Source organism: Ictalurus punctatus, chromosome 5 (assembly GCF_001660625.3).
Source record: "Ictalurus punctatus breed USDA103 chromosome 5, Coco_2.0, whole genome shotgun sequence".
NCBI classification, from domain to species: Eukaryota; Metazoa; Chordata; class Actinopteri; order Siluriformes; family Ictaluridae; genus Ictalurus; species Ictalurus punctatus.
In genome coordinates, this window is record NC_030420.2 from 31,343,075 (window position 1) to 31,369,922 (window position 26,848).

General features: G+C 38.2%; 3 protein-coding genes across 6 annotated transcripts; 1 reads left to right on the forward strand and 2 right to left on the reverse strand.

The window, feature by feature from the left end:
- Positions 1-5,674: 5,674 nt before the first annotated feature.
- cxxc1a (CXXC finger protein 1a) lies at positions 5,675-12,346 on the reverse strand. The gene is made up of 14 exons (XM_017468825.2): positions 12,128-12,346; positions 11,579-11,691; positions 10,967-11,067; positions 10,683-10,822; positions 10,434-10,589; positions 8,966-9,109; positions 8,639-8,746; positions 7,956-8,143; positions 7,630-7,837; positions 7,312-7,419; positions 7,146-7,195; positions 6,582-6,678; positions 6,316-6,468; positions 5,675-6,195 (listed from the first exon to the last, which is right to left on the reverse strand). Exons 1-14 carry the CDS (start codon positions 12,128-12,130, stop codon positions 6,049-6,051), a joined length of 1,716 nt encoding a protein of 571 aa, XP_017324314.1. The 5' UTR covers positions 12,131-12,346; the 3' UTR covers positions 5,675-6,048.
- A 623-nt stretch (positions 12,347-12,969) lies between these two features.
- On the reverse strand, positions 12,970-16,727 carry ntpcr (nucleoside-triphosphatase, cancer-related). 2 transcript variants are annotated; one of them, XM_017466834.2, is made up of 5 exons: positions 16,586-16,727; positions 15,640-15,802; positions 15,445-15,541; positions 14,562-14,762; positions 12,970-13,572 (listed from the first exon to the last, which is right to left on the reverse strand). In XM_017466834.2, the coding sequence occupies exons 1-5, from the start codon at positions 16,617-16,619 to the stop codon at positions 13,504-13,506; spliced, it is 564 nt and encodes a 187-aa protein (XP_017322323.1). In that variant the 5' UTR covers positions 16,620-16,727; the 3' UTR covers positions 12,970-13,503.
- Positions 16,728-19,771: 3,044 nt separating this feature from the next.
- On the forward strand, positions 19,772-26,657 carry zgc:113363 (MDFI domain-containing protein). Of its 3 annotated transcripts, none has more exons than XM_017467955.3 (6): positions 19,772-19,911; positions 20,258-20,339; positions 21,736-21,871; positions 23,230-23,373; positions 24,069-24,299; positions 25,596-26,657. In XM_017467955.3, exons 3-6 carry the CDS (start codon positions 21,748-21,750, stop codon positions 25,850-25,852), a joined length of 756 nt encoding a protein of 251 aa, XP_017323444.1. In that variant the 5' UTR covers positions 19,772-19,911; positions 20,258-20,339; positions 21,736-21,747; the 3' UTR covers positions 25,853-26,657. The 3 variants fall into 3 exon arrangements, with proteins under 3 accessions (XP_017323444.1, XP_017323446.1, XP_017323445.1); XM_017467957.3 differs by having other exon boundaries at positions 23,242-23,373; XM_017467956.3 differs by having other exon boundaries at positions 21,748-21,871.
- The last annotated feature ends 191 nt before the right edge of the window (positions 26,658-26,848 follow it).

Here is a 26,848-nt window from a genome sequence, read left to right on the forward strand (position 1 = left end):
ATCGCTTGCTTCATATCCAAAGCGTTTCCAAAATCAAACTTCTTCCTCAGATATTTGTTTTCCCCCAAACTGCTGACTTTATGAAATACTACTTATTTAAAATAGTAATAATAATAATGATAATAATAATTATAATAATAATTATTATAATAAAAAGGTTCCCTCTAGAGTCTAGAATAATAAATTGTGCTCCAGACTGTACCTCTGGACTTTAAAAGCTCTATATAGAATTCCACAACATCCCCCTTTGAATCATTCCCTTTCAGAAATCAAGTAGAACCCGTTTTCAGAGTTAGAACAGTTAAACATCCAATGTTGTTGTTTGAAGAACCTCAATACAGATTTTAAGAGGTGGTCTAGGCTCTTTTTTTGGTTATTGTTGCACAATTGTAAAACAGTAATGGCGTTTGTTTGTAGCCTTTGTGCTCGAGACAAATTGATCAACCTAATATTAATTAAACCAACAACAATTTACTACCCTGAGGCAAACCTTTCCAATCTTTTACCTGTAAAAGCTGCATGTAATGTTCCTTCAAAGCATTACAAAGAAGAGTAATTATGATCCATTTATGTACAATAGCTCGTCTTTAACGGTACGACATATCCATATTTCCAGGTGAAAGATACACATTAAGGGTCAGATCTCCGGCTGTTAAATAGGGAAACGGCTACAGTACGTCCTGATAATGCAGCGGCAGAGCGTGGTCTATATAGATATGTTGAAAAACCATTAAAAAATATTCAACAATCAAATGAATCAACTTGAGTCAGGCCAGTTTATCTAAGAAAAAAAAAAAGGAAGTTTAACACAACAGAGATTAGAAGTGGGTAATAAATATTGCGGTAGGCCTGTATTAAATATGAAGGTGGAGACATTTCTGCAGCATGGACCTCACTAAGATGTTCATCACGCTCTTGAGGGCACCACCCCAACGACCAATGACAAGGAACGGTACAGTTTAGTACTAGTTCGTGCAGATTCTAGTACGTGTGGTAAATCTGTTTCAATCTGAAAACTATAGATCAAGAGGTATAGGTATTTTTGAGAGTTGCTACAAACATTTGTGTTTTCCCTCTGCTCACTTGAAAATCCAGTCCATGCCTTGGACATTAGTTTGTGTTATAGAGAGGTGTATATACACCCTCCTGCTGTGTTTGATTCCGACATTTTGTCTTCGTTCCTCCTCCACCGGAGCTTTCTGGATTAGAGCTCTATTTTTGGAAATTGACAGCCGCGTGTAATCGCGTCATTACGGTAACATGCAAACAAAGACCATTCGCGACTTGTACACTAATTATGGTAGGCGATGTTTTTTTTTTTTTTTTTGCTTTGTAAGGGGGGGATATAAATAATAAATGAACGCGTGAGGACAAGGTGTCTGCGGCTCGGTGTCGCTGTAATGGCGGACCGTCACAATGTAAACATAAAGACTTCAATAATCGCTAATGGCACCTCAGAACATTTTACATTAATACTGCTCAAGCATTAAAACAAAAAGGTCTAGCATGTGTAAAGAAAAAAAAATATATAAAGTTACTTGACTAATAATGAACAATGGGCTAACATGGACCCAAAATAAAAAGCGACTTTAAGTGGAAAGGTTTCTAAATTAACGATTCCCCCCCAACAATAGGATTAGGTTACAAGTTGCTGTATACTAGCAAGCAATGACGTCATTTCCTGAAGAACCTTTCTGTATGTGTGTATATATATATATATATATATATATATATATATATATATATATATATATATATATATATATATATACACACACACACACACACACACACACACACACACACAAAAGGCTCAAATAGGGGTGTCTTCTGCAGGCCTCATACATTTTTGATGGAAGACAACTACTATCAAAATTTAATCAAAATTAAATACGGAGAAATATGGGTTCGTCTTCATACACGTACATTTATGGATTAAAGTAATCAACAATTCAGCCCTTTTGTCCTCCAACAACATTCCGAGTACAATATAGTTTCTCGAAAAAGTAGGCAGAAAATATTTGAGTGCATACAGTGGAAAAAGATGATCAGTTGTCTCTGTGTCAGCTTGACAAAAAGTACATCTTCACACACACACACACATATGTGTATATATATATATATATATATATGTATATATATATATATATATATATATATATATATATATATATATATATATATATATATATATATACATACACACACACATACACACACTACTGGTCAAAAGTTTAGACACATTTATTTATTGATTGATTCTCACATTTTATAATAATAATGATTATAAAATCCTCAAAACTCTGGAGTAACACAAATGGAACGATGGGAATTATGTTGTGAGAAAAAATCCAAAATAAATCAAAATAATTTAATATTTCCGCATCTTCAAAGTAGACGCCCTTTTTGCTGAGAATTTCCAGAAATGTATTCTTGGCGTTTTCTCGACCGATTTCTTGAGGAATTCCTCCGAGATGCTTTTTAAACAGTATTAAAGGAGTTCACACCGACGCTGGACTCTTTATCGGCTGCTTTTCTGGAATATTTTGCACCATTTAAAAAAATATTTTTTTGTAAATAAAATTTTAGTTTTCTAATGAAAGAAATGAATATCGGCGCAATAATATTTTTGTCACAACACCGATTTCAAACGTTTAATCATACACCTACAGATCAAAAGGTTTTTTGGCAAAAGATCATGAGAAACATTTGTCAAGTGTCTCCAAACTTTTGACCGGTAGTGTGTGTATGTATATATATATATATATATATATATATATATATATATATATATATATATATATATATATACAGTGAGGGAAAAAAGTATTTGATCCCCTGCTGATTTTGTACGTTTGCCCACTGACAAAGAAATGATCAGTCTATAATTTTAATGGTAGATTTATTTGAACAGTGAGAGACAGAATAACAACAAGAAAATCCAGAAAAACGCACGTCAAAAATGTTATAAATTAATTTGCATTTTAATGAGGGAAAAAAGTATTTGACCCCCTCTCAATCAGAAAGATTTCTGGCTCCCAGGTGTCTTTTATACAGGTAACGAGCTGAGATTAGGAGCACACTCTTAAAGGGAGTGCTCCTAATATCAGTTTGTTACCTGTATAAAAGACACCTGTCCACAGAAGCAATCAATCAGTCAGATTCCAAACTCTCCACCATGGCCAAGACCAAAGAGCTCTCCAAGGATGTCAGGGACAAGACTGTAGACCTACACAAGTCTGGAATGGGCTACAAGACCATTGCCAAGCAGCTTGGTGAGAAGGGGACAACAGTTGGTGCGATTATTCGCAAATGGAAGAAGCACAAAAGAACTGTCAATCTCCCTCGGCCTGGGGCTCCATGCAAGATCTCACCTCGTGGAGTTGCATTGATCATGAGAACAGTGAGGAATCAACCCAGAACTACATGGGAGGATCTTGTCAATGATCTCAAGGCAGCTGGGACCATAGTCACCAAGAAAACAATTGGTAACACACTACGCCGTGAAGGACTGAAATCCTGCAGCGCACGCAAGGTCCGCTGCTCAAGAAAGCACATATACATGCCCGTCTGAAGTTTGCCAATGAACATCTGAATGATTCATAGGACAACTGGGTGAAAGTGTTGAGGTCAGATGAGACCAAAATGGAGCTCTTTGGCATCAACTCAACTCGCCGTGTTTGGAGGAGGAGGAATGCTGCCTATGACCCCTGGAACACCATCCCCACCGTCAAACATGGAGGTGGAAACATTATGCTTTGGGGGTTTTTTTCTGCTAAGGGGACAGGACAACTTCACCGCATCAAAGGGACGATGGACGGGGCCATGTACCGTCAAATCTTGGGTGAAAACCTCCTTCCCTCAGACAGGGCATTGAAAATGGGTTGTGGATGGATATTCCAGCATGACAATGACCCAAAACACACGGCCAAGGCAACAAAGGAGTGGCTCAAGAAGAAGCACATTAAGGTCCTGGAGTGGCCTAGCCAGTCTCCAGACCTAAATCCCATAGAAAATCTGTGGAGGGAGCTGAAGGTTCGAGTTACCGAACGTCAGCCTCGAAACCTTAATGACTTGGAGAAGATCTGCAAAGAGGAGTGGGACAAAATCCCTCCTGAGATGTGTGCAAACCTGGTGACCAACTACAAGAAACGTCTGACCTCTGTGATTGCCAACAAGGGTTTTTAAACCAAGTACTAAGTCATGTTTTGCAGAGGGGTCAAATACTTATTTCCCTCATTAAAATGCAAATCAATTTATAACATTTTTGACATACATTTTTCTGGATTTTTTTGTTGTTATTCTGTCTCTCACTGTTCAAATAAATCTACCATTAAAATTATAGACTGATCATTTCTTTGTCAGTGGGCAAACGTACAAAATCAGCAGGGGATCAAATACTTTTTTCCCTCACTGTATATATATATATATATATATATATATATATATATATATATATATATATATATATATATATATATATATACACACACCACACACACACATATACACACACAATATACACACACACATATACACACACAATATATATATATATATATATATATATATATATATATATATATATATATATATATATATATATATAAATGCGTGTGTGTACTTCTATGTGGCTTGACATTTGTACAATTTACAGTTTAGTTTTTATATGAACATAAAAAGCTTATGAAGACAGGTGCTGCTATAATCTTCCCACCTTACAAATGTAACTCAGTTTTATTGACAACAGCCATTAAAGTTAATTCAGGCTTAGTTATTGTAGTAAAATATTAAAAAAGGAATGAAGAAGGACAAACACAAATTGATCGACACATTAGCTGTGTTCACACAGGCCTGTGTAGCTTTCAATCGTCGCCTGATTATTTTTCCGATTTGTGTCCGAGCCGCCGACGCACGCTGATGACTGACAAACTGACAAGCTCTCCGCCCTGAAGATTTTCCCATGTCAGAAAAGTTAAAGTTACAGCTTTACCTCTAGCTGTTACAAAGCAGTGATACTGGAGACTCCTTAGAAAAAAAGCGAAATAAGTATCTTGTTACCAAAAACTTCACCATCATCAACGATTACACACGCTTCTTTACCTTTTTATGTTGACAGGCCACCATGCACTAGTACCTGTGTAAAGTTGTTACTATAGAAACAATAACATATTCGAACAAGCGCATTAATATAAACCTTTCACTTGGAATTATTACAGAAAATGAATCAATACCTTCTGACCCATCAGAGTTGATCATTTAATAATGTAAGAGAAATGAATTGGTAGCAACAGGGGTATCTTGATTTCTTGACCAATCACTCATTGGTCAACCTTCCCAATAAATATTGTGATTCAGAATTTTTTTTTTTCCATACATTTTACTAATTAAAACTTGTATGATTTCAATCACATAAAACAGACTGTAATTAATTATTATAATTTTATCAGTCACCCACTGTCAATCCTTCCATCTGCACTGTCTATTGATGTCAGCTTCAATTTACACCGTTATCACCGAGCTGTGAAAGTGATTAAACATCATTCAACAGCAAAAAGCACCACTCCTCTAATGTGAAGGGCAAAGGCAATCAAATGGAAAAGAAAAAAAAAAAACGCAACAATGACGTGAAGTGTTACAACAGGAATAACAATTCTCAAAAAACTCAAAGAAATCAAACACCACACAATAAAATTTTATTCCGAGGAACTTAAACGTATCGGCCATGTTCACACAACGATACGCGATTCTTTCTTCTTCCAAAAAAGACAAACATCAATAACTGTTTTTAATAAGTATGCTAACATTTAAAACTGGTAGAACAGTATAATGATGACTGATTAAGTGACACACACAGCAACTGTATATAATGCATAGAGCACTGATAACTGCGAACATCTCCCAAAACTGAACTTCTACTGAATCTTTATTACAGATTCCCCTTTAAAAAGCAATAAACAGTATTAATATGTTATTTAAATGTATATTTTAATGAAACACACTTGTTACTTCTTGCTCAGAGACCTTATAAAAGAAAGTCCGTGCTGGCTATCTGTTTTTGTTGGCGCGCAGGTCTGTTGAATGTGGGTCATGTTGAATTGTCTGATGTAGCATAAGAGCCAGGAGACCGGCGCGATTCGTCATAGCTATTCGGACGTTGCGTTCCTGTTCGAACAACTCGTCCAACTTGTACCACTGGAAGAGAGAGAGAGAAAGAGAGAGAGAGGGCATGTATGAACACACTAGTGTGAACAGTAAGCCGCTTATTATTGATTCAAAGCACTATGGATTATCCAAAACAAAGATACAACTAACCACTCGCACTCTCTCCAGGTCCACCTCGGCCCGGCGGAGTTTCTCCCAGCAGTAGTGTTTGTTGCACTTGCGTTTCGACACTCGGCAGTACTCGCCCGTGGGCTCAAAGACGTCACGCACCAAAGGACATCCGCACACCTCATCTGCTGGAACCTACAAACAGCAGATCCACAATCGCACTGGGTTGGTAAGATTGGTTTATAACTGGTTTATTAATAGTCTAAATAAGTTTGGATGAATTACTGAAGGAGTGTGTGAAATCCCACCTTTGGATCTCGGGAGTGCTCAGGACAGAGGACCTGAAGCCTTTTACAATATGTTTTGCTTTGAGTATTGTACACGTCACAGAACAACCTTGTTGCACTAGAGGGGGGAAAAAAGCGATGAGTAAACAGTTTGTTTGTTTTTTTAATCAAAGGCGTATTTGGTGCTTTATATTTGCAATGGAGCGCCATGGTCAATGTAGCTAATAAATAAATAAATAAATACAGATTGTATGCACAAGCACTGTGCAAACTGTATAACTAAATCATCAGCAACCTACGGCACTTATTTTCATAACGTCCAAGTTCCTTATAAGCTTAAGGTTTGAATGACAAAATGATTTTTACCCGCTAAATGTTTTATACAAACATTCATACACAAATAATATTACTGAGCCAATTTACTTTTGAGGTGTGTGAAGATTTAGACATGACTGACATTAGGCTTCAGTGCAAACAAAAGTAGCCACATACAAAACATGTCTTGGTTAATGGACTACATTTGGGCTACAAATGAAATTGGGTAGATTTAAAAAATTTTATACAAAGCTCATTACGTTTACTTACCCCTCTATGCGTGTGGGATACATGGAGCCAAATGATGTCTGACTCTCGTACTGTTCCAAGACAAGAGGAATAAGTTTTTTTTTTAAATGATCGCGTCAATATATTTGAAACAGAGTATTATGATATTCACAGAATTATAATGCGCATATAGAGCGATTCAGCTCACTTTGGAATAGCATCGCTCCATGTGACGTAGCGCCACCTTGGGGTTGACCGGGTGACTGCAGGAGACGCAGAAAATTTGAAGGTCTGTGTCGTCATCTCCTTCGTTTACCTGCAGGGGGCGAGAGTCGGCTCTCAGAGCAGTATAATGCAAAAAAAAAATAAAAAAATAATCTATTTCCACTGACTATAAATGTTCTCGTTATTTATAGTCAGTTTGATGCCATTAAAAAACTTTCTCCATCACCAAGATGTGCGTGTCTGTTGTCAACATAGGTCTATATATGCAGTAATCACAGTAACCGAAGTGACGCCATCTTACCTCTTCGTCGTGTTGGACGACCTGCTGCTTGGCCTTAGCGATGATGCCTTCTAACTCATGAAAACGTTCCTCCATGTCCTTGAGCCGTGTCCGGGCTAACTGCTGCTCGCGTCGGATGCGTTCCAGAAGCTTCTTTCCCTGCTCTTCGGCGATGCAGGGGCTCTGCTGCCACTGCTGGATACGCTGAGGGAGGATCTCATAGATTCGGCTGATGGAGGGGTGACAAAAACCAGCTAGTTATATCAGTATTATAAAGGCACATGTATGATAAGGAGTTTAAAATCTACAGCACACTGTAAGGAAGAAGCACAACACTCAGGTCTTACTTGGCAGCGAGCTTCATGCCACAGTCATCGGAGCAGTACTTGGAGTTGGGACGCGCCGATTCGACGCAGCCTGGTCCGAGGCACTGCCTGACTTCACCGCCGTCTCGCGCTTCTGTCCTCTCACTGTGCCTCACTTTGTCCCTGTGTTTCTGCTTCGGTTTGTGTTTACGGGGCTTATTCTCCTCTTTCTGACGAAATACACAGGGATGAAAACGATTTAAAAAAACAAAACAACAACAACAAAAAAAAAAACAACATTTGGCATGTAAAGCATAAAGCGTTTTTTTCTTCATTCTCAAATCTGATTGGTCAGAGGGTGTTGATTAATTATAATTTTAATATAAAGTATTTATAGCTCCTATAATGTAAGCGATAACAGGAACTAACTTTCAGATGGTCCACAACTTAAAATGTAACTATAAATAGAAAAAAAGTGCAATGAGTTGTTCATTAATAAATAAAGAATTGTAACTTCTGGGACTTGATGTTAGTATGAAAAATAATATCAGCTTGTCCCAAGTTTTATTCCTTATATAATAATTGATTGAATTTTTTTTTTTACAAGCTTTAGCTCTTGTACTGGAAACAAGTGTTAAAGGGTTAATTTTTTTTGCATTCTGTCAGTCAGCAGGTTCCTTCTAGGATTTTTGCAACTTGTAATTATAATTGTGCAGAGAAATAACCTTTTTCTCAGACCGCTTCTCTCTCCTCTTCACATGCTTGACCTTCACGGCTCTCTTTCGCAAGGTGGAATCAAGATACGGACCGTCGTCTTCATCACTGTTCCAGCCCTGATGGAGAAAACGTATTCACACGTATTTCCTAAATCTGTACAACTTCTAGGTGAAATCATATACAAGTCCTCGATAGCTGTAGGTATCAGGAGTTTGCAGAGCATCGCTAATCAGCGAGTACGCTGTAAAGACAGCAACAGTGAGTCAGGAGTTATTTTTAAACCACCGGAGTGCCTAGACATCAGTGTGTGGTGTTGATGTGTGGACGTGACGTACCTGGTCTGCGTATTTGCCGGCGCAGTACTGCTGGTAGAGCTCCAGCTCGTTCTCGCTGTACTCGTCTGACAGGGGGTAGTCGGACTGGAACCGCTCTTGGCCTTTAGACATGGACAACTCCTCTTCCTTCACACGCAGCATTTTCTAAAGCACATGCAACACACGATAAATCTTCCCAAACTACAAGAACAGACAGCAAGGGCACCATTGAGGTCTTTAAGCTGGAAGGAAAATGACAACGTCATAAAATGTATCGCAGCATGGGAACGCCCCTTTCGACATTTTCTACTATATATAGTTCTGAGGGTGGGGTGGGGTGGGAATACACTCTCCTCAAACTGAATTTTGTGTCTCAGCAAGTCAAGTCATAGATTTTAAAAGGAATTTTAAAAAAGTGAAAAAAGGAAGAAATCCGTATTTAAAGATTTCATTATGAATGTGGTGCAGGAGCCTCACAGACATTTCAGGAGAAATAAATAGGCGTATGTCCATTTCATTACAGTACATATCTATTAACCAACCTGATCAATGACTATGTTTACATGGAGAGCAGGAATCTAATTATTGACCTTATTCTGAATAAGACAATATTCTGATTAAGGCGTTTACATGAGTCACTTTTAGAATACTCCCTTCGTGTTCAGGTTTTACGTGTTATAGAACATAGATGGATTAACGGCACACGTCATTACGTCACCGCGCCACGCCGTCCGATGTTCCCTGTAGAATTTCACGTATCGACATAGAGTTCGTCTTCGTTATGGGACCGTATACAGTTTTAGGTGTTTTATTTTTAATTTTATGAAAGCTTCAAGTGCAGTTAATGTATTTGTCGTGCTGTACGTGCAAATAGACGACTGCTTGAAGCCGTGGGCTGCGTCCCAAACCACGTACTTACCTATTGTATATTAGCAGAGATACATGTATTTTTCCTACTATATAGTAGGGTTAGGGTTAGGGTAACCCGTCAAACGGTTGAGCACTGCCGTGTGTGATCGTGTCCTGTCGCACAATGCGGTGAAAACTCCCACACGATGTTAATAGTGTGATTAAGGTGCGTAGATGTCTGTAACGCACGTCGATAATGAGACTAAAACAGGAATACTCCACACGTCTTAATTCCATTTGTGTTTACTTCGAGTATGACTTTAGTCGGATCAAGGTAATCAGTAATCGCTATTTACATGCTAGTTTCTTAATCAGAGTATCGTCTTAATCGGGTTAACATCGGATTATTGTTGTCCGTGTAAACGCACTGACTGTGTGACAGGACATCACACTTAGCTAGTACAGTTTGAGATATCTTATTAAACTGCTTCCATATACAATATGATCTTTGTTTCTTTTTTTAACTGTTTGCTTGAATTTAACCATAGAGACATCCCCACAAGTTTGAGGTCTGGCTAAGGTCAGACTGAGGTGTGTATGTATGTGCGTGTTTGATTAAAAACTTGAGACACACACTCACCCGGGCGCGCACTTCACACTGCCGGAGCCTGCACTTCTGCCTGATCTTGTTGGGCCCACCAAACTTCTTCATGTCCTTACAGAAGTCACACAGAGCGCAGTCCTCTGTCCGCATGCAGGGCTCACACTCCCCGCACATGCGCGCCGAGCGCTTAATCTGAGAAAAGATTACAGTTTTATTAAAAAAAACAAAAAAAACAATAATACATCAGGTCATCTTTACGGCCGGTGTGAGACGTCGTCGCATTACCCGTGACCCACGTCTGCGATCGTTCTTAAAATCAGGCGTGTCGTTCTCAAACTGCCCGTCCATATCCATGTCGTCTCCGTCTGACTCTCTCTCCCGGCTTTTCTTGGAACGAAATTTGGTCTCTAAAGAATCGTCGTTACCTAGGACAGAGGATAAACCTAGCTAAGCAAAAACAACCTTTTTTTTTTTCAATAACAAGATGATTATGAAGAAGAAGAAGCAAGCTCCTTTCGGTTACGCCAAGATGCAAAAGTCTGAAATGAGCTCCACCAACAGATACTCACTGCGACATTTTTCACAGTACCACACCCTAATGGATTTTGCCATCTTCTCGGATATATTAATGCAGTCGCCATGAAACCACTCATTGCAGTTGTCACAACCGCTGTATGATAAAAGAGTGAATCACAAAATAGTGCATTATGAGCATCATAACAACTACTTAACTAGCTACTAGGGCTCTACCAAGCTGATGCAGAGTATCGGTACTGGCCCGAAACGGTGGATTATTATTGGATCAGATTTCAAATCTGATCCACTGACTCGATTTATCCTGTTTGAACAAACGTCACTAATAATAACAGTAATAACAATGCTTTAATTACATATATCCCATTTCTCCACCAAAACGGCATTGACATTTAATATTTTAAAAAAAATTATAATAATGATGATTATGTTGCCTGACAAAACACAGATTGTGTACATGAACCGAGGACTGATTGAGTGATGTGTCACGTCACTTTACAGCCACTTTCCTCATCGCTTGCCCAAACACCAAACACCGATATCAGCGTTATGCTGAAGATGAAACTGTCAGGATCGCTTCGTCCAAGTCCATACACTGGATTTTCGAGATTAGACAAGCTGTGTTTAGTTTAAACATTACATCTTACATCATGAAGCAGTTGATGTCTGGTTTGCGACAGATGCAGTAAACTGGAGCGTTGCCCTGGTTTGTGCTCATCTCCGGTCCTGAATGCAGCTCAAACTCTGAAGTCTCACTATCCTGGTGGAAGGAAAGTCAAAGACAAGGGACAAGGGTTAGAGAAAGATCCAGAAGGGATTATTAAACAACAACAACAACGACAAAAAATGCATTGCATAGCTGTGATTAGAACTGGATTAAAAGTTGCACCTAACAACTGCAATTAAACTTTGGATGAGAGCTAATATAGTTTGATACTGATTTGTTGTTGTTGTTGTTGTTTTCTGTTGCTTTGTAAGTACTTTATATTCGAACCTCTACACATACTGTACACCGTAAATAGTCATAGCTTGGCTACCTAGGGTTCATACACACATTAAATAATATCTCAGGTGTGAAACCGTGCTAAATGAATAGTAGAATATTAATTATCCTTCATATTGTTGCAGTAGTCGGGCTCATTGTTTTTAAAATTACGATGGCTGCAAATCGGGTCAACAACAAAACCTCTACTCACCATTTCTATTTTAGTAAAGGTTTAAAATCCTAAATAAACCACCGAGCAACTAAAAGTTTAAAACAAGCTAAAACTGCAATACTACATTATATATATATAATAATACTAATAATAATAAAAGACGTTATGGATTATATGATTCACAAAGGCCTTATTCTATTGTATTTACGTAACAGATCGCTACGAAAAATTCTACTTCCGCTTCCACTTCTTCTGTTTTCCTTGGTGTAACTTGATGACGCATCAGCGCCAATACCGCCACCTACTGGATGCTCTATGAATTAAGCGGTATTATTATTATTATTATTATTATTATTATTATTATTATTATTATTATTGAGTCAGAGGTTTCTTTATTGTATTATTATTTTTTTATTTTTTATTTCTAAAGTAATTTTAATGTCTGTCCAAAGCTGTTTCCTTTAAGGCTTTTAAAGGCTTTTTTAAAAACTGATTGGCTTCACTTATTTAAAAATAAAACACCACCACCACTACTACTACTACTAATATTAGTAATTTTGTACACGCGAAACTTGGCTCACAGTTAATCAACATAACCAAAAAGCAATTTTGACTGCCAGTCTGCACTATTTGAAAAATCCTAATAAAACAATCAAATAATTGAAATTGAATTCATGTTTTCATCATTCTGTCAGTGTTTTAAAGCACAGTTTATTCCCTGTTACTAAAAAACTAAATAAATCAAGCTATTTGCTTAGATCGTTTCCCCCAACATCACTGAACATTCAGTGAACAAGCAGAGAGCTACAACTGTAAAACCTGATGGATGGAATTTAAAATGGATAATTATTTAACATTATTGGCTTAAAGAGAGATTAAAGTATTATTATTGCCAAGTCCAGGCAGTTTTATTTGTTAACCAGATTGCAACCGTACATAAAAATTAAACTCTCCTCTCTAAAAAGAAGAAAGAAAAAAAAACACATTCACATCAGTTATCTTCATCTTCTGAAGACGTCTGCAGAATAAAGCAACTCATTACAGCAAGAACTTCTAGAAAAGTTTCATGAAAAGCAGTACAGCGGCTCTCTTTCACAGCTGTCTCTATCACCAGCTCGGATTATATTCAGTAACGTAAAACACAGAGAGGTGATTCCTGAACGAAAAGCTGGAGTTTAAACGTCACACTGAAGCGTTCAGGCTTTTCCAAAGCATTCATTAGCATGAAAGATGTCCCCCAACACAAAGGGTCTAGTTACAGAAACATTAAAGATCTTAAAAACAAAAACAGAGAAAGAATCCTCTCAGCACTGATACTGAAACTGTCCCAGAGAACCAAAACTTTTGCATCGGGTTTGTCTTGCAGGTTCGGCTCCGGTTTTCTGCCACTGTTCCTCTTGTCTTCTCAGAGATCTTTATTTTAGACATTCCTTTAGTGCAGCAACAATTTCATCCATAATGGCATTTCTGTTTTCTTTTGTAACCTGTAAGGTTAAGAAAAGACAAAAATGCAGAGTATCAGTCAACTGAATTCATTAATAAAATAGGCTCATTTTATTAGTGATATATAAAATACTATAAACCGGTCAGCCATAACATTAAAACCACCTGCATAATATTGTAGGTCCCCCTTGAGCCATCAAAACAGCTCTGACCCGTCGAGGCATAAACTCCACACGACCTCTGAAGGTGTGCTGTGGTATCTGGTCTGAGTTTGGTCTGCAGCAGTGTTTAGATAGGTGGTACATGTCAAAGTAACATCCACATGAAAGGTAGGCTTCCCAGCAGAATATTACCCAGACCACCACGCTTCCTCCGCCGGCTTGCCTTCTTCCCGTATGGATCAACGAGCCTTGGGTGCCCATGACCCTGTCGCCTAGTAACCGGTTGTCCTTCCTTGGACCACTTTTAGTAGGTCTTAACCACTGCATACCAGGAACTCCCTACAAGACCTGCCGTTTTGAAGATGCTCTGACCCAGTCGTCCAGCCATCAAAATTCTGCCTTTGTCAAAGTCCCTCATATCCTTACTCTTGCCCATTTTTCCTGCTTCCGACACATCAACTTCGAGAACTGACTGTTCACTTGCTGCCTAATATATCCCACCCCCTGACAGGTGCCATTGTAACGAGATAATCAACGTTATTCACGTCACCAGTCAGTGGTTTTAATGTTACGGCTGCTTGGCGTAGCATATGTGAGTAAACAAAATATTTCAGCATCAAATAATTATACTTCTCTTAAAAGTAATAAGAAATAGGTTTGAAGACTACCATTATCTACCCTTAAACATAAATCAGTGAGTTTAGAATAAATACGTTATTTTGTTTGCTATATTTTCTTCAGGACAATGAAATGAAACGTGTCAAAATTGTTTGGGTTGATCACACATTTCAGCTTGAGGAGGGAAAAAAAAAACACTGGAATATTCATTTAAGTAGACAAAAACAGCAATATTTTTTGCATATGCTTACCATAAAGACCTTGACATCCTTCCTTGCTCTGATCTCTTCCACTAAGCCCAGGGGTCTTCCTTTAGGAAGAGGGATTGTTCCCAAGATGGTGCAGTCCATGCTGTCCAGAGCCTGTCTCACCGCTCGGATAAACGCCTGACTGAAGAGCTCCATCTTCCCAATCTCATCTATAACGAACACCTTCCTGCTTCCGTTGCTCGCCTGTGAGGAACAACTAGAGTCCTGTGAGGACTAGATGAACAAGACAGAAGATGCATTTTGACTTCAAGTTCATCTGAGCCAAGTGCAACACAATGTTAATCTATGGGAGGAAAAGAGGAATAATGATTTAGTAGTACATGATGAGTTTATCAGAAACATCTGATTACCACAGTGGGTTTTGCAGTAGGACCTTTTGTTTTAAGAAATTCTTCCTACAGTATCGTAACAGTTCAGGATGCACAGGAAAGACAAATGCAAACACATCAGGGTCTTGGAAAGCCAGAGTTTGCTTGCAACTATGCTGGACTGGACTGCTGAACTGAGAACAGCAGCACTGGAGATTTATTTTGCTCAGTGTGTCAGTAACAGAGTGGTACAACATGGCGTAGTAACAAATCTGTGATCGGTAGTTAGTTATTTCAATTTCTATTGCCAGTTGACCCACACTGTAACTCTGTACTCATCCTAAAGAGTGATTTATACTGCTGTAAACAACCTTTAAAGCATCGAAAATGTAATTCGTATGGAACTGAGTGGGAGTTTGAAAAAGCTGCTCTCAAGAAATACAGAAAACTGAGGCATACGATTTGGTACCTTTATTTCTGAAGGTGTATGAGAAAGAGATTAGGGATTAAGATTAAGTTGGGTTTATTTATTTTTTTTTAAGTGAACATTTACTTACGTTTCGGAAAAGCGGCAGCGCAAGACTCTCGAACGAGGGCAGATCGACAACATACTGGCCGACAGTATACTCACGTCTGCCAGATGGAGCTGTAGTACTAAAATGAAAGAGAGATGAAGCTAGTCAAGAGTGTTACACAGGTCTAACACCAGGTTGCACAGGTGGATCGTTTAGAAAGCGATAAAATATAGATACCCGACTCTGGCCAGGATTCCTCTCTGGCCGTTTACGGTGACTACATCAAATCCCACCCTTCTCCCACTTTCTCTGACCTCCTCCGTGCAGAAGCCATGGATGCACACACCTGTTGAGCTTATCGCCTCCTGCACTTTCTGGACTAGTGTGGTTTTACCCACTCCTGAGCAGGAAAACAGAAGAAAAAAAAAACATCATTTATAAATACATTAGTTTGCAGCTAAGGTAATTCGTCATGAAAGGCTCGAGAGCGGTGATGTGATTCTGTATGTTGACCTAATTCCTACTGAAAGAGGAAGTCGTGAAAGAGTGACGGCGTATCGAAGAGATTTCTCTCTGCCATCTTCACGACTTTAATGGATAGAATGATAATCCTAGACAAGGAGATGGCGTGTGTTTTCAGAGGTTGACAACAGTGACAAAGAGAGGCATCTGACGCATCTGAGAGGTAGGCTTAAATTTTGACCTGAACAAATTCCACCCACTTCCAAATGAATAACCTCCAACCAATTGTTTCCCACCAAGGGATATCTGGGAAAGGGAACAGTGTGCAGGAAGAAGCACAGGCAAAAACACACAAGTCAATCATATTTGCTCTTAAGGAGCTGTTAGTATAGAGTAAGACACGCCCCCTGGGGGAGGGGCATATGCTTTCTAGAGAGCATTTAATTGGATGAACACAAGCCTAGTATACAATGAATCATCGAAAAAATTTAACTGTTGTCCTGGAAGTGACAAACTATTCAATTAAAATGAGAATACCTACAATATATATATATACATAAAGCTCTGAAACAATGCAATGCAATGCAATGCAATTATAGCGGCTAACAACATGAAATGTGACAGCTATTTGACATGAAAGTGTTTATAACGTGTTTAAAAAGGGTTTCTAAACAAATGCAAAAATAAAGTGTCGTACACATTAGACCGATTAATAAACTACCTGGAGAACCTGTCAGGAAAACGTGTCTAATCATGATAAAGTCAGGTTTTAAAGCTGTAGACGAACACCACACCAGACATTTTCTCTTCCAGGAGACTCAGGAGTTCAACTTCCGGTGTCGGGATTAGCGCGCATGCGCAGATGAATCCTCGTTAAAAAAAAGAAGCAGCGTAGTAAAAACGAGTGCTAGCGATTAACTGAACTTTTGTTGAGGAAACGTATTTCCATACCGTTATAATTCCACTCAAAATCCCAATGAATTAGGATTATTTTTAAAGAGAAAAAGACAAAAAAGTCGTCACAAAAATAACACACACACACACACTAGACCAGAATGCCTAAATAGGCCTATATTCTTGGGTAGACAAATAAATTTGAGTGTTTATAGTTTATTTAAAGTGTTTATGTGCTTATAAATATAGAAATACATGTATTTTTTATATTACAAAGGGGGGGGGGTCCATGTTAACATGCCACCTATGGTTATAAAGCATTAGCTGCCATAGCAACTGCACTTCTGTTGCTGTATCAAAGGAATTTCTTAATAAACAAACTTTTTAGTTTGACAAACTGACAAGCGCAAGATAGGATTTTTTACTCATTTATATCACATAAAAAAACTCCTAGCTTATAGATCCTAGCAGTAATATTTAACAGCATCTTTTATTTTAAATGAGGAAATCCTAAACTAGACCATCTATTGTCATATGTTACCTAGCAACGTATAACGCACGTGCAGCTGTGAGTCATAAACACAAGTTATGATATCCTATTGTAATATGAATTTGCAAAAAATAAAACTATTTTATCCAAATCTAAATTACATAATTATATTGAATGACATGGAAATGAAACATTTGGAATTTGAGTTTACAGATCTGGTTTATTAAACCTTTCTAAAATAACCGAAACAGCTAGTAATCATTTTTTAAAAATAATTTTAAAAATATATTTTTTTATCATATCATTCTATTCTTATCAACTTATTATTTTTAAACTAACTTAGTCTGTTAACAAAATACCCGAACTAAAATAATAATAAAATAATAAAAGCCTTTGTGTTGGAGTGGATGTGGATTCAGCTGGAGAGGAAGGAAGAGCGCGCGAACTTCAGCACGTGCGCTGGCCTTGTGTTGCCAGATTTTGCGGTTTTTCAAAATGTAGGACTACTTTTAGTTGGGCTGAGCAGAAAATGCGCCTGGGGCAGATGTACAATATTTGTTCTGGTTTTCCATGACTCACATAGGCATACATTTGTGCATGAGGAGAGGAGCAAATTCACATCAGCACTTCCCCCCAACTTTTTAATAATGTTTATTTATGGGGAAGAACCCCATATGGGTGTGATGGTCAGGTGTCCACATACTTGTCCTGGTTGTTAAATTAGGAAAATATATTTGATAAAATCACAGCAACTAAACAACCAGGATTTTAATCAATGGTTAACTAGACTCTTTATGTCTTTTGATTCTTTCACATGGAAAACAAGTGAGGAATATACAATTGGGAACCTCTTTCAGGTATTGCTATTATATTCATTCATTCATCCATCTTCAGTAACGGTTTTATCCTGGTCAAGGTCACGGTAAATCTGGAGCCTATCCCTGGAATACTGGGAACGAGGCCGGAATACACCCAGAATGGGATGCTACTCCATCACAGGGCACCTCACACACACACACACACACACACACACACACACACACACACACACATATGCACAAACTCATTTACAATTAGAGGCAATTTAGCAAGATTTGTGAATTGGGACGAAACCAGAGAACCCCTGGGAAACCCACACAGACAGTAACCCAAGCTCAGGATTATATTGTTATTGTAATAGTAGACTGTAATAGCTACATTTTCAGGAGTTTGCTTAAACTGAGGTAAACTAAACACCTTTGACAATGTAATCGTCAAGTCAAGTATAGCTACTGATATATAAACCTTCCCTAAATTAAAGAAGTAAAGACTAACATGGAAGCATAGTTAGAATGTTTGGGACTGACTATCGATGCTCTATAAAATGAACGTCTAAAGGAGATGGAACCGGAACAGACATTGTCTGTGACAACCTCAGAGATTGTTTGCAACTTTCTTGTATCCTTAATGATTTCATTTATTCTCCACACTTCCGCATATTAAATAACTCATCTTTCATCCTCTAATATATGTTGATAACTACTTTTTGTTCCATTTTGTGTTTTTTGTTGTTGTTCTTCCTCAAATACTAACCAGCTCTCTAACAACCTTCCACCATCTATATTAAGTGAGATTAGACACTGTTATTACACGTTTTACTTCTTATTAGAGGTACCTGCCTATGATATTTTCTAACAAGCTCAGTCGTTTCTACTTCCACAAAATATAAACAAATTAGTCAACTACAGCAATCCAGGCAGGAATAAAGTATTTAAGTGAATGAATATGGTAATGAATGAGCACATCCAATGTGCTCTTATGTTAAAGGACGTGAACTTTCTTTGTCCTGAGACCTTCATATCTGATTACCTGCTCACTCCTACATGAAAATAACAACTTTCTGCTCCTGTGACTTTTTCGTTGGATCTCACAGGATCCCACACATCTACTTTTTTTAAAAATCCAGTTGCATAAAAAGATGTGAAATTTCAATACAAATAACAAACACACCTAATGTATTGTTGTTGTTAGTGTATGCTTGTGCTATTTGTTTGTGTGTGTGGCTGTACTTTACTGTATGTGTTGTTTGTGTTTGTAGCATTCGCTGACCCGCTAAAAGCCCAGTGGGATTTGTTAATCCCCATCTTAATAAGTTTTCCTTTATTGAACCAGTTCTGTGGCTAACCACCAATCTTGTGTTTGTGCTGTAAATGTGAGTTGTCAATAAAGAGCAAGTGCATTGCTTTAACAATGCCTCCTGGTGCATTGCTTTTAGTTGAAATGTAACTCACCGCTGATCATTTGTCTGGGTTTTTTTTTTTTTTAAATCCACTTTATTCCTTAGTCATGCAACTCAAATGTAATACCTTCACAACAAATCATTTCCCAAAATTCCGACGGACATCAGTATTATCATTGCCCAACCCACTAACAAGGTTGACTGACATTAATATTATTCTCTCGTGTGGGCAGAACCTAGCTTTGCCACGCCCATCTGTGCAATGGTTTCAACACCAGCATCTCATGACACGATGAGACTTTCACACGAATCTGGCAACACAGAGCTCGCGCTCCCACAGAGCTGCGCGAGCTTGTGGGAATTTAAACAGTAACGAAATTAACCGTCACTTTAAATTAAATACTGGAAGATTTAAGAGTATAAGACTGGCTCTGTTCAAAACAGGGTAAGATAAGTATTTCATTTTATGCATTTATTTTTCTTTTCTTCTCTTTTAACGTTTGAATCAGGTCCTTACTGTCAAGAAGTACTGTCTCATATATATATATATATATATATATATATATATATATATATATATATATATATATATATATATATATATATATATATATATATATATATATATATATATATATTAATGATACCACATTCATATAAATATTCTATTTGTTTAACAGTCATGTCAGAATAACAAAAAAAAAAATAAAAAACGTTAACTGAAACTGGACTGTTTTGTTTGTTTGTTTGTTTGTTTGTTTGTTTGTTTGGCAAAATGTGACGACTTCCAGGCGGTTCTCTTAAAATGTTACGTTTGCTAGTGTACACACAGTGATCCAAAGCTGGAGAAGCACTGAAAACCAACATTTTGAGGTACTTGTTTTGTTTTTCTTAAATCTTCCATGAAAAATAAAGAGCATGATTCTCTCTCTCTCTCTCTCTCTCTCTCTCTCTCTCTCTCTCTCTCTCTCTCTCTCCCTCTCTCTCTATGTGTGTGGGCATGTTTTTATATGTTGGTGGGGACCAAATGTCCCCATAAGAATGGGAATATCTGACTGTCTTGACCTTATGGGGACATCTGGCTGATCCCCACAAAAACAACAACAACAACAACAGTTTTTTATTTAAAAATCTAAAAAAGCCGAAAGGTTTTCTTTTGGTTACTGAGGTTAAGATAAATTAAGATAATACTTTATTAATCCCCAGACTGAGAAATTTGGGAGATTGGGAGAAATTTAAGATCACTGAGGCTAATAATTTTCCCAGTGGAAGGGCCACACAAGGCTAGTAAGACGTAAATGTGTGTGTGAGGTAACTTGACTTGGTTTTATATGGGTTATAAATATGGGAAATTTTCCTCCTTGTGAATCCCAGACTCTCTTATGAATGAGTTGGTCTCTGGTTGCTGTACTATTTTAGGCAAAGTAGAGTTGCTATAAATGATGAATAGGGTTTGGGTTTGAATAATAACAAAACATGCCAAAATTACTGGATTGGGTTTGTCTCTGTATACAAAAACTCCAAAGGCCTCTGTGATTATAAACTTTTAGAGCATACTAATGCTCCACTGAATGAATATATGCCATAATCCATTGTTTAGTTTAACGTCTTAGTCTGTCTTTACTATTTCACTTTTAATAATATAGAAAGCACATCAAGTCACAATAAATAAATGAATGCAAACATGGAGAGTAAGCGTAAGAATGAAGTCTAATTAAAACAGATGAAAGATGTACTGAAGTATGTACCTGTTCAATGGTTCAAATTAATCACACACAAAAATTTGACTATTTGGCCTGTCAGAGAATCCATTCGAGAAAAAAAAAAAATCTATTTATCTAGTTTTATTTTTAAACAAGTCTGAAGAAGATAAGTATGCTAATGCCATGTTGTCCATAGGTAAAGCCTTTCATATGTACTAGGTTAATTGAAAGTCAATATAGGATCCATCCATTCCTGTGTAAAGTGCAAGAATGAGACCTTTTCAGTTTTCCACTGTATTTATCAATATCCTGGGTTAAATAATGAAAAAAATATTGCAAGAAACTTGGTAGCATTTTTGAATCGGGACAAGCTTCTGTAGTTAGCAAGGAGGTGTGTTAATTTTGTGATTCAGTGATTCATTTCAACTCATCCAGAGAATCTGAGATTGATCAAGATCAGCACACTATTGCACAATTGGCAGTTTGTTAGGAAAAGCATCTTTGCATATCGTAGCCCAGTGTATTCCCGTTACATCGTCTTCACCTGATTCTCACTGTGTAATCAGCGTTATTGTTAGATGCCTCATAAGGAGACAGAGGCCATGGACGTCCAGCAGCACAGCGGAAAGGATCGAACCCACAGGAACCATCTCATCCAGCCCGAGAGCAGAGTGGCGGAACAAGACATCACACAACAGCCAGGTCAGTAATGGTTTTGACTATCTTCCTTTTTGTGTTATAGACTTCAATTTTTTTTCCAGTAATCTGTCAGTGCAAAAAAGAAAAAACCCTCCATAATCCAACAAAAAAGCAGAGGGCCAGAGCTGACATTGTATGGCAGAGTAAAAAACCAAAACAGACAGTATATTGAAGGGGGCACAGGTTTGGGAAAGACTACCGAATTATTTCTTAATTTTTTTTTAATTCATGCTCTCAAATAGCACAGTTTGCAATAACAGAAACTCTTTATAGAGCTGGAACCAAGTCTAACTGTGCACATAGGGAAGAAGGGCTTTAATCAGGGAGGTGAGCAAGAACTTGAAGGTCATTCTGACAACTCGGAGGGAAATATTCCGAAAAGCAGCCGATAAGAGTCCGGCATCGGTGTGAACTCCTTTAATATTGTTTAAAAAGCATCTCAGGGAAATTCCTCAACAAATCGCTCAAGAAAATGCCAAGAATACATTTCTGGAAATTCTAGGCAAAAAGGGCGTCTACTTTGAAGATGCTACAATATTCAATTTTTTAGATTTATTTTTTCTCACAACATAATTCCCATAGTTCCATTTGTGTTACTCCAGAGTTTTGATGACTTTATTATTATTCTAAAATGTGTGTGGTGGGGGATTAAAAATAAAGAATGAGTGTGTCTAAACATTTTAACTGGTAGTGTACCTCTACAGCTCTCCACCAATTTGGCCTTTATGGTGTGTGAGCAGATGGAAGCCACTAGTCATTAAAATGTGCATAACTGCTTGCATGTGTTTTGGCCATTAGGCCATGATAAACCAAATTCTATAGTATGATGAAAGAAAGACTGAACTTATTGGCCTGAATGCCAAGCATTACATCTGGAGGAAACTAGACACTGCTTGTCACCTGGCCAATTCCGCTTAAGAAGTTCTGCAGAGAGAAATGGGAGATCATATACAAGAAAATTTAACAGTCAAAAAGTCTAAAGATAATGGTAATGGTATTGCATAATGGGTCTGTAAACTAGTGTAAATATTAATTTTTTAAAACAATTTTTTTAAATACATTTACAAAGCTTTGCAAAAATGTGTTTATTGTTTTTCATTATGGGGTATAGTTGCAAATTGACAAGAAAAAAAAAGAATTTAATTTCAGAGCTTATACAATTTTTTAATTTAAAAAAATCTCATATGCAATAGGCCGATTTACAAATAGTTCCTAAATCTGAATGTTGCACAGATTTAGGATTTAGTTAGATTTTATATGTTAGATTTAGTTGCACAGAACATCACTGTGTATTCATTCCAGCACCACAAAAAAAAAGAAAAGAAAATTGTTCGGTCCTATTTTTTGACTTTGACTTCTAGATCCTCTTTCAGCAAAGCTGCCACGTGCCAATGGAATAGGTTACGGGGGAAGCAATGACTCTTTAACAGACATCGTAATCACGAATGAGAATGCTTTGCTGCTTCCCAACCATGTGCCAGTGATCGTGCACAAACTTGACAAAGGTAAACACTTTCACGCTGTCATTTTACCGTTAGCCATCAGCGAATTTGGAAGCACCTTCTGAGGTTTTATTCGAGTTTCTGTGTTTACACGTAGAGATTTTTTTTTTGTCAATCCGAATAAATTAATTCCTGTTGCAGATTCCAAAATGATCTCTTTATATGTACGCCAGCCCTCCGTTAAATATCTCTCTTTATATGGACATTACACGTTGTCCAAAACAAATTTATGTGCATGCAAGGAAAGGTATTTAGCGCCAGCGTTACCGTGACAACAATAGGATAACAATGAGTCTTGCTAGTGTCACGAACAGTAGTTCACACAGAGTCACTTTTTTAATCTATGTCAGTCTTGGAAAACATGCTCATAATGTCTTGGAGATTTAACCTTCGTGTACCTTGTGAATTATTTAAATATCTTAACATGTATATCCTCACGGTTTCGTCCCCCCCCCAAACCCACCTGTATGGGTACGGTGCACAGGTTTTCAGTTTTAAAAATTGCAGTATATTAAAAATTTATTTTTCTGTTTGATTGATTATTTTAGAAATTGCCTGAACATTAACAGGTCAGTCAGTTAATAGACATCACGCCTTTATGTGAATATCACAATCATTTTGCTTGCCTAAATAGAGTCAGTGAGTAGGTCATCATGGGGGAAGTGACATGTCTGTAATAAAATTTTTGTCTATTTCAGAGACTCCCAGCCCTCTCAATGGGCTCTCTTCTACAGACACTGTGCCTAATGGATCTCCACCTGTCTGCACACCACCCACTGCCTCCACAGGTCAAAGGGCACCTGATTCTGCACACATACCCAAGGCCAACAGGCATAACAAACCCCACAAAAAGCGTCCTCCCTCCACCCATAAAAGCCACCAGAGTTTGAAAACAAGTGCCAGTCAGATCCAGGAAGTCGCTGGTGATGGTAAATATTCCATACAAACACAGAGTGATTTTTTTATTTGTATTTTTTAAACAAATGGAGCCCTGTAGGGTAACAGGGCAGTGCAGTTGCCCTGAAGTCACCCTGTCTGTTTGTTTGGCTCAGACAATGAAGGGATTGGTCGTTTACCTGATTAATTAAATCATGAACGTAAGAACAGACGAAATAGACGAAAAAGGACAGTACATTGAGATTAATCATTCAAACCTCATGTGTGTGATTCCTTCCTGTACTAGATTTGGAGAACCCTGATATAGATACAAAGAGCTCAGCATACAACAAATACACTATACGGCAAAAAGTATGTGGACACCTGACACCCATATGTGCTTGAACATTGAACATCCCATTTCAGATTTTCTACCCATTTGCTGTTATAATATCCTCCACTGTTGCGAAGGCTTTCCACTAGATTTTGGATTATGGCTGTGCGGATTTGTGTTCATTCAGCTACAAGAGCTTTAGTGAGATCCTGCACTGATGTCACTAGGATTCGAGGAGGCCAGTCAGCATTCTAGTTCATCCCAAAGGTGTTCAGTGGGGTTGAGGTCAGGGCTCTGTGCAGGCCACTCAAGTTCTTCCACACCACACCTGGGAAACTGTGTCTTCATGGAGCTCGCGTTCTACACAGGGGTAATGTCATGCTGGAACATGTTCGGACCCCTTAGTTCCGGTGAAGGGAAATAGTAACGCTACAGCATACAAAGACGTCCTATACAATTGTGTGCTTCCAAATTCGTGGCAAGAGTTTGGGTGAGGCTAACCATATAGGTATAATGGTCAGGTGTCCACAAACTTTTGGCCACACAGTGTAGCTTTAGTTAACTCTCAACCCATATATTAAGCAGAGTCTGTGTTTATATCAGGAACGTTAAACTGCCGCAGAGCACATGCCTAGAGAGAGAGAGGTGTCACCCGTAGAGTTAACAGTAAACAAGCACTGGTCTTATCTGTCAGCTACACTGGGCCTGTGGCGTTATCTGTGTGCCTCATGCTGCCTGGTAGACATTTCCATTAGATAGCACATCCCTACCTGGTGGCCCATTTGACTCTAAATAACATTCGGATGATCTGAAACACCCACAGTTGGTATTTCAACGTTAATGCTGTTTCAAAGAGCAAATATCATGATAAGATCACGGAGAGCTAATAAGATCCAGGATATGAGCCATGTACAGTATGTGGTTTTACAGTCGTCTCTGGATTCTGTGTTCTCAAAATGCTTGATGTTGGTCTTAGACAAATCGTTGTAAAATGTGTGTGTGTGTGTGTATACAGACTGCTGTGCTCACTGTGTCCTGGCCTGTCTGTTCTGTGAGCTGGTGCCCATGTGCTCAGCCCTGGCTCAGTGTTTGGCCTGTGGAATGGAATGTGACGCTCTGTGCTGTTGTGGCGAGGCGTGCGGAGACCTGGCATTTTGCTCCGGGGACCCCTGCACCGCCGTGCTGGACTGTGCCATCCTGGAGGACTGCTGCCAATCCTCCGACTGCCTGGAGATCTGTCTAGAGTGCTGCTCTATCTGCTTCCCTACTTAGACAGCAAATATCCAACGGCGAGGATATTAGCACACTTACAGAGACGATCTGGAATGTAGCATCACACCAGTGTGTTGCAAAAAGGTTTGTTGTTATGGAGGTTGCATGCCTTATTTATTCCGTAGGCTAGTGAGAGGACTGAGATCAAGGTGTGATTGCAGTGTGAGAACTGAATCACCGAATTGAAATCACACACACAAAGCAAAGATGATGATGATGATGATGATGGTCATTACGTGAAGTACAAGAGGTATTAGAATATGTGAAGCGATAGGCCTTACTGTATTTAAGGAATTAATCTTCATATGCATGGCCACTTCTGGATAGATAGTCTTTGATGCTCATAGCTTCAAACTGTACCTTTTTTTTTCTTTCTATTTTTCCTTTTTTTTTTTTTTTTTTTTTAAACAAATGTTGGGTAGTTCAGCTTTTTGTAGAGCACATTTGCACTTGTATTTGTCCACAACAGGGCACAATGCATTCTGGAGCTGATTCAGCAGAATCTTCTTTGGAGCAATATTTTTTTATTCGAGGTGTAAGATCATGGTCAAAGATAAGTAATTCAAATGGGTTTAGGATTGAGCCACACTCCAAAGTAGACAATATCTCAACAAAGACTAATTGTTCTTTGTTTTATGATCAGAGATCTGAGGATGATTCGTATGAACTGTTTCTTTTTTTGTAACGATATCGGCACTCTAAGTAATCTGTCAGAGCACTGCATTAGCTCGTGATTAACTTATGATTTAATGTGACTGTATTTTTGTGTTTCGCATCAGAAGTAAAGAGGCTTTTGTTTTCATAACCATGCCTCCTTTTTTACTCCACAAGCACCCCACTGGCCCTGTAATTTACTCGTCACATCTCGATTTTCACTCTAAATCTAGATTGACACGATTTGATTTTTAAAACAGACACACTGCTGAACTATCTGCAGATCATCAGGAAAACTAGTGTGAAAGTAGCCTAGTCCCTGAATCAAGTGGCTGCATATTC

Coding starts and splice junctions, on each gene's coding strand:
- ntpcr (XM_017466834.2), bottom strand. CDS start 16,619: ATGATTAGACACGTTTTCCTGACAGGTTCTCCAG. Junction 15,803..16,585: donor TTTCCTGACAGGTTCTCCAG/GTAGTTTATTAA, acceptor TTTCCTGCTCAG/GAGTGGGTAAAACCACACTA. Junction 14,763..15,444: donor CGCTGCCGCTTTTCCGAAAC/GTAAGTAAATGT, acceptor TGTTCCTCACAG/GCGAGCAACGGAAGCAGGAA.
- cxxc1a (XM_017468825.2), bottom strand. Junction 6,679..7,145: donor TATCCCACACGCATAGAGGG/GTAAGTAAACGT, acceptor TCCCCCCTCTAG/TGCAACAAGGTTGTTCTGTG. Junction 6,469..6,581: donor AGCACTCCCGAGATCCAAAG/GTGGGATTTCAC, acceptor TGCTGTTTGTAG/GTTCCAGCAGATGAGGTGTG.
- zgc:113363 (XM_017467955.3), top strand. CDS start 21,748: ATGCCTCATAAGGAGACAGAGGCCATGGACGTCCAGCAGCACAGCGGA. Junction 21,872..23,229: donor AGACATCACACAACAGCCAG/GTCAGTAATGGT, acceptor TTTGACTTCTAG/ATCCTCTTTCAGCAAAGCTG. Junction 24,300..25,595: donor CCAGGAAGTCGCTGGTGATG/GTAAATATTCCA, acceptor GTGTGTATACAG/ACTGCTGTGCTCACTGTGTC.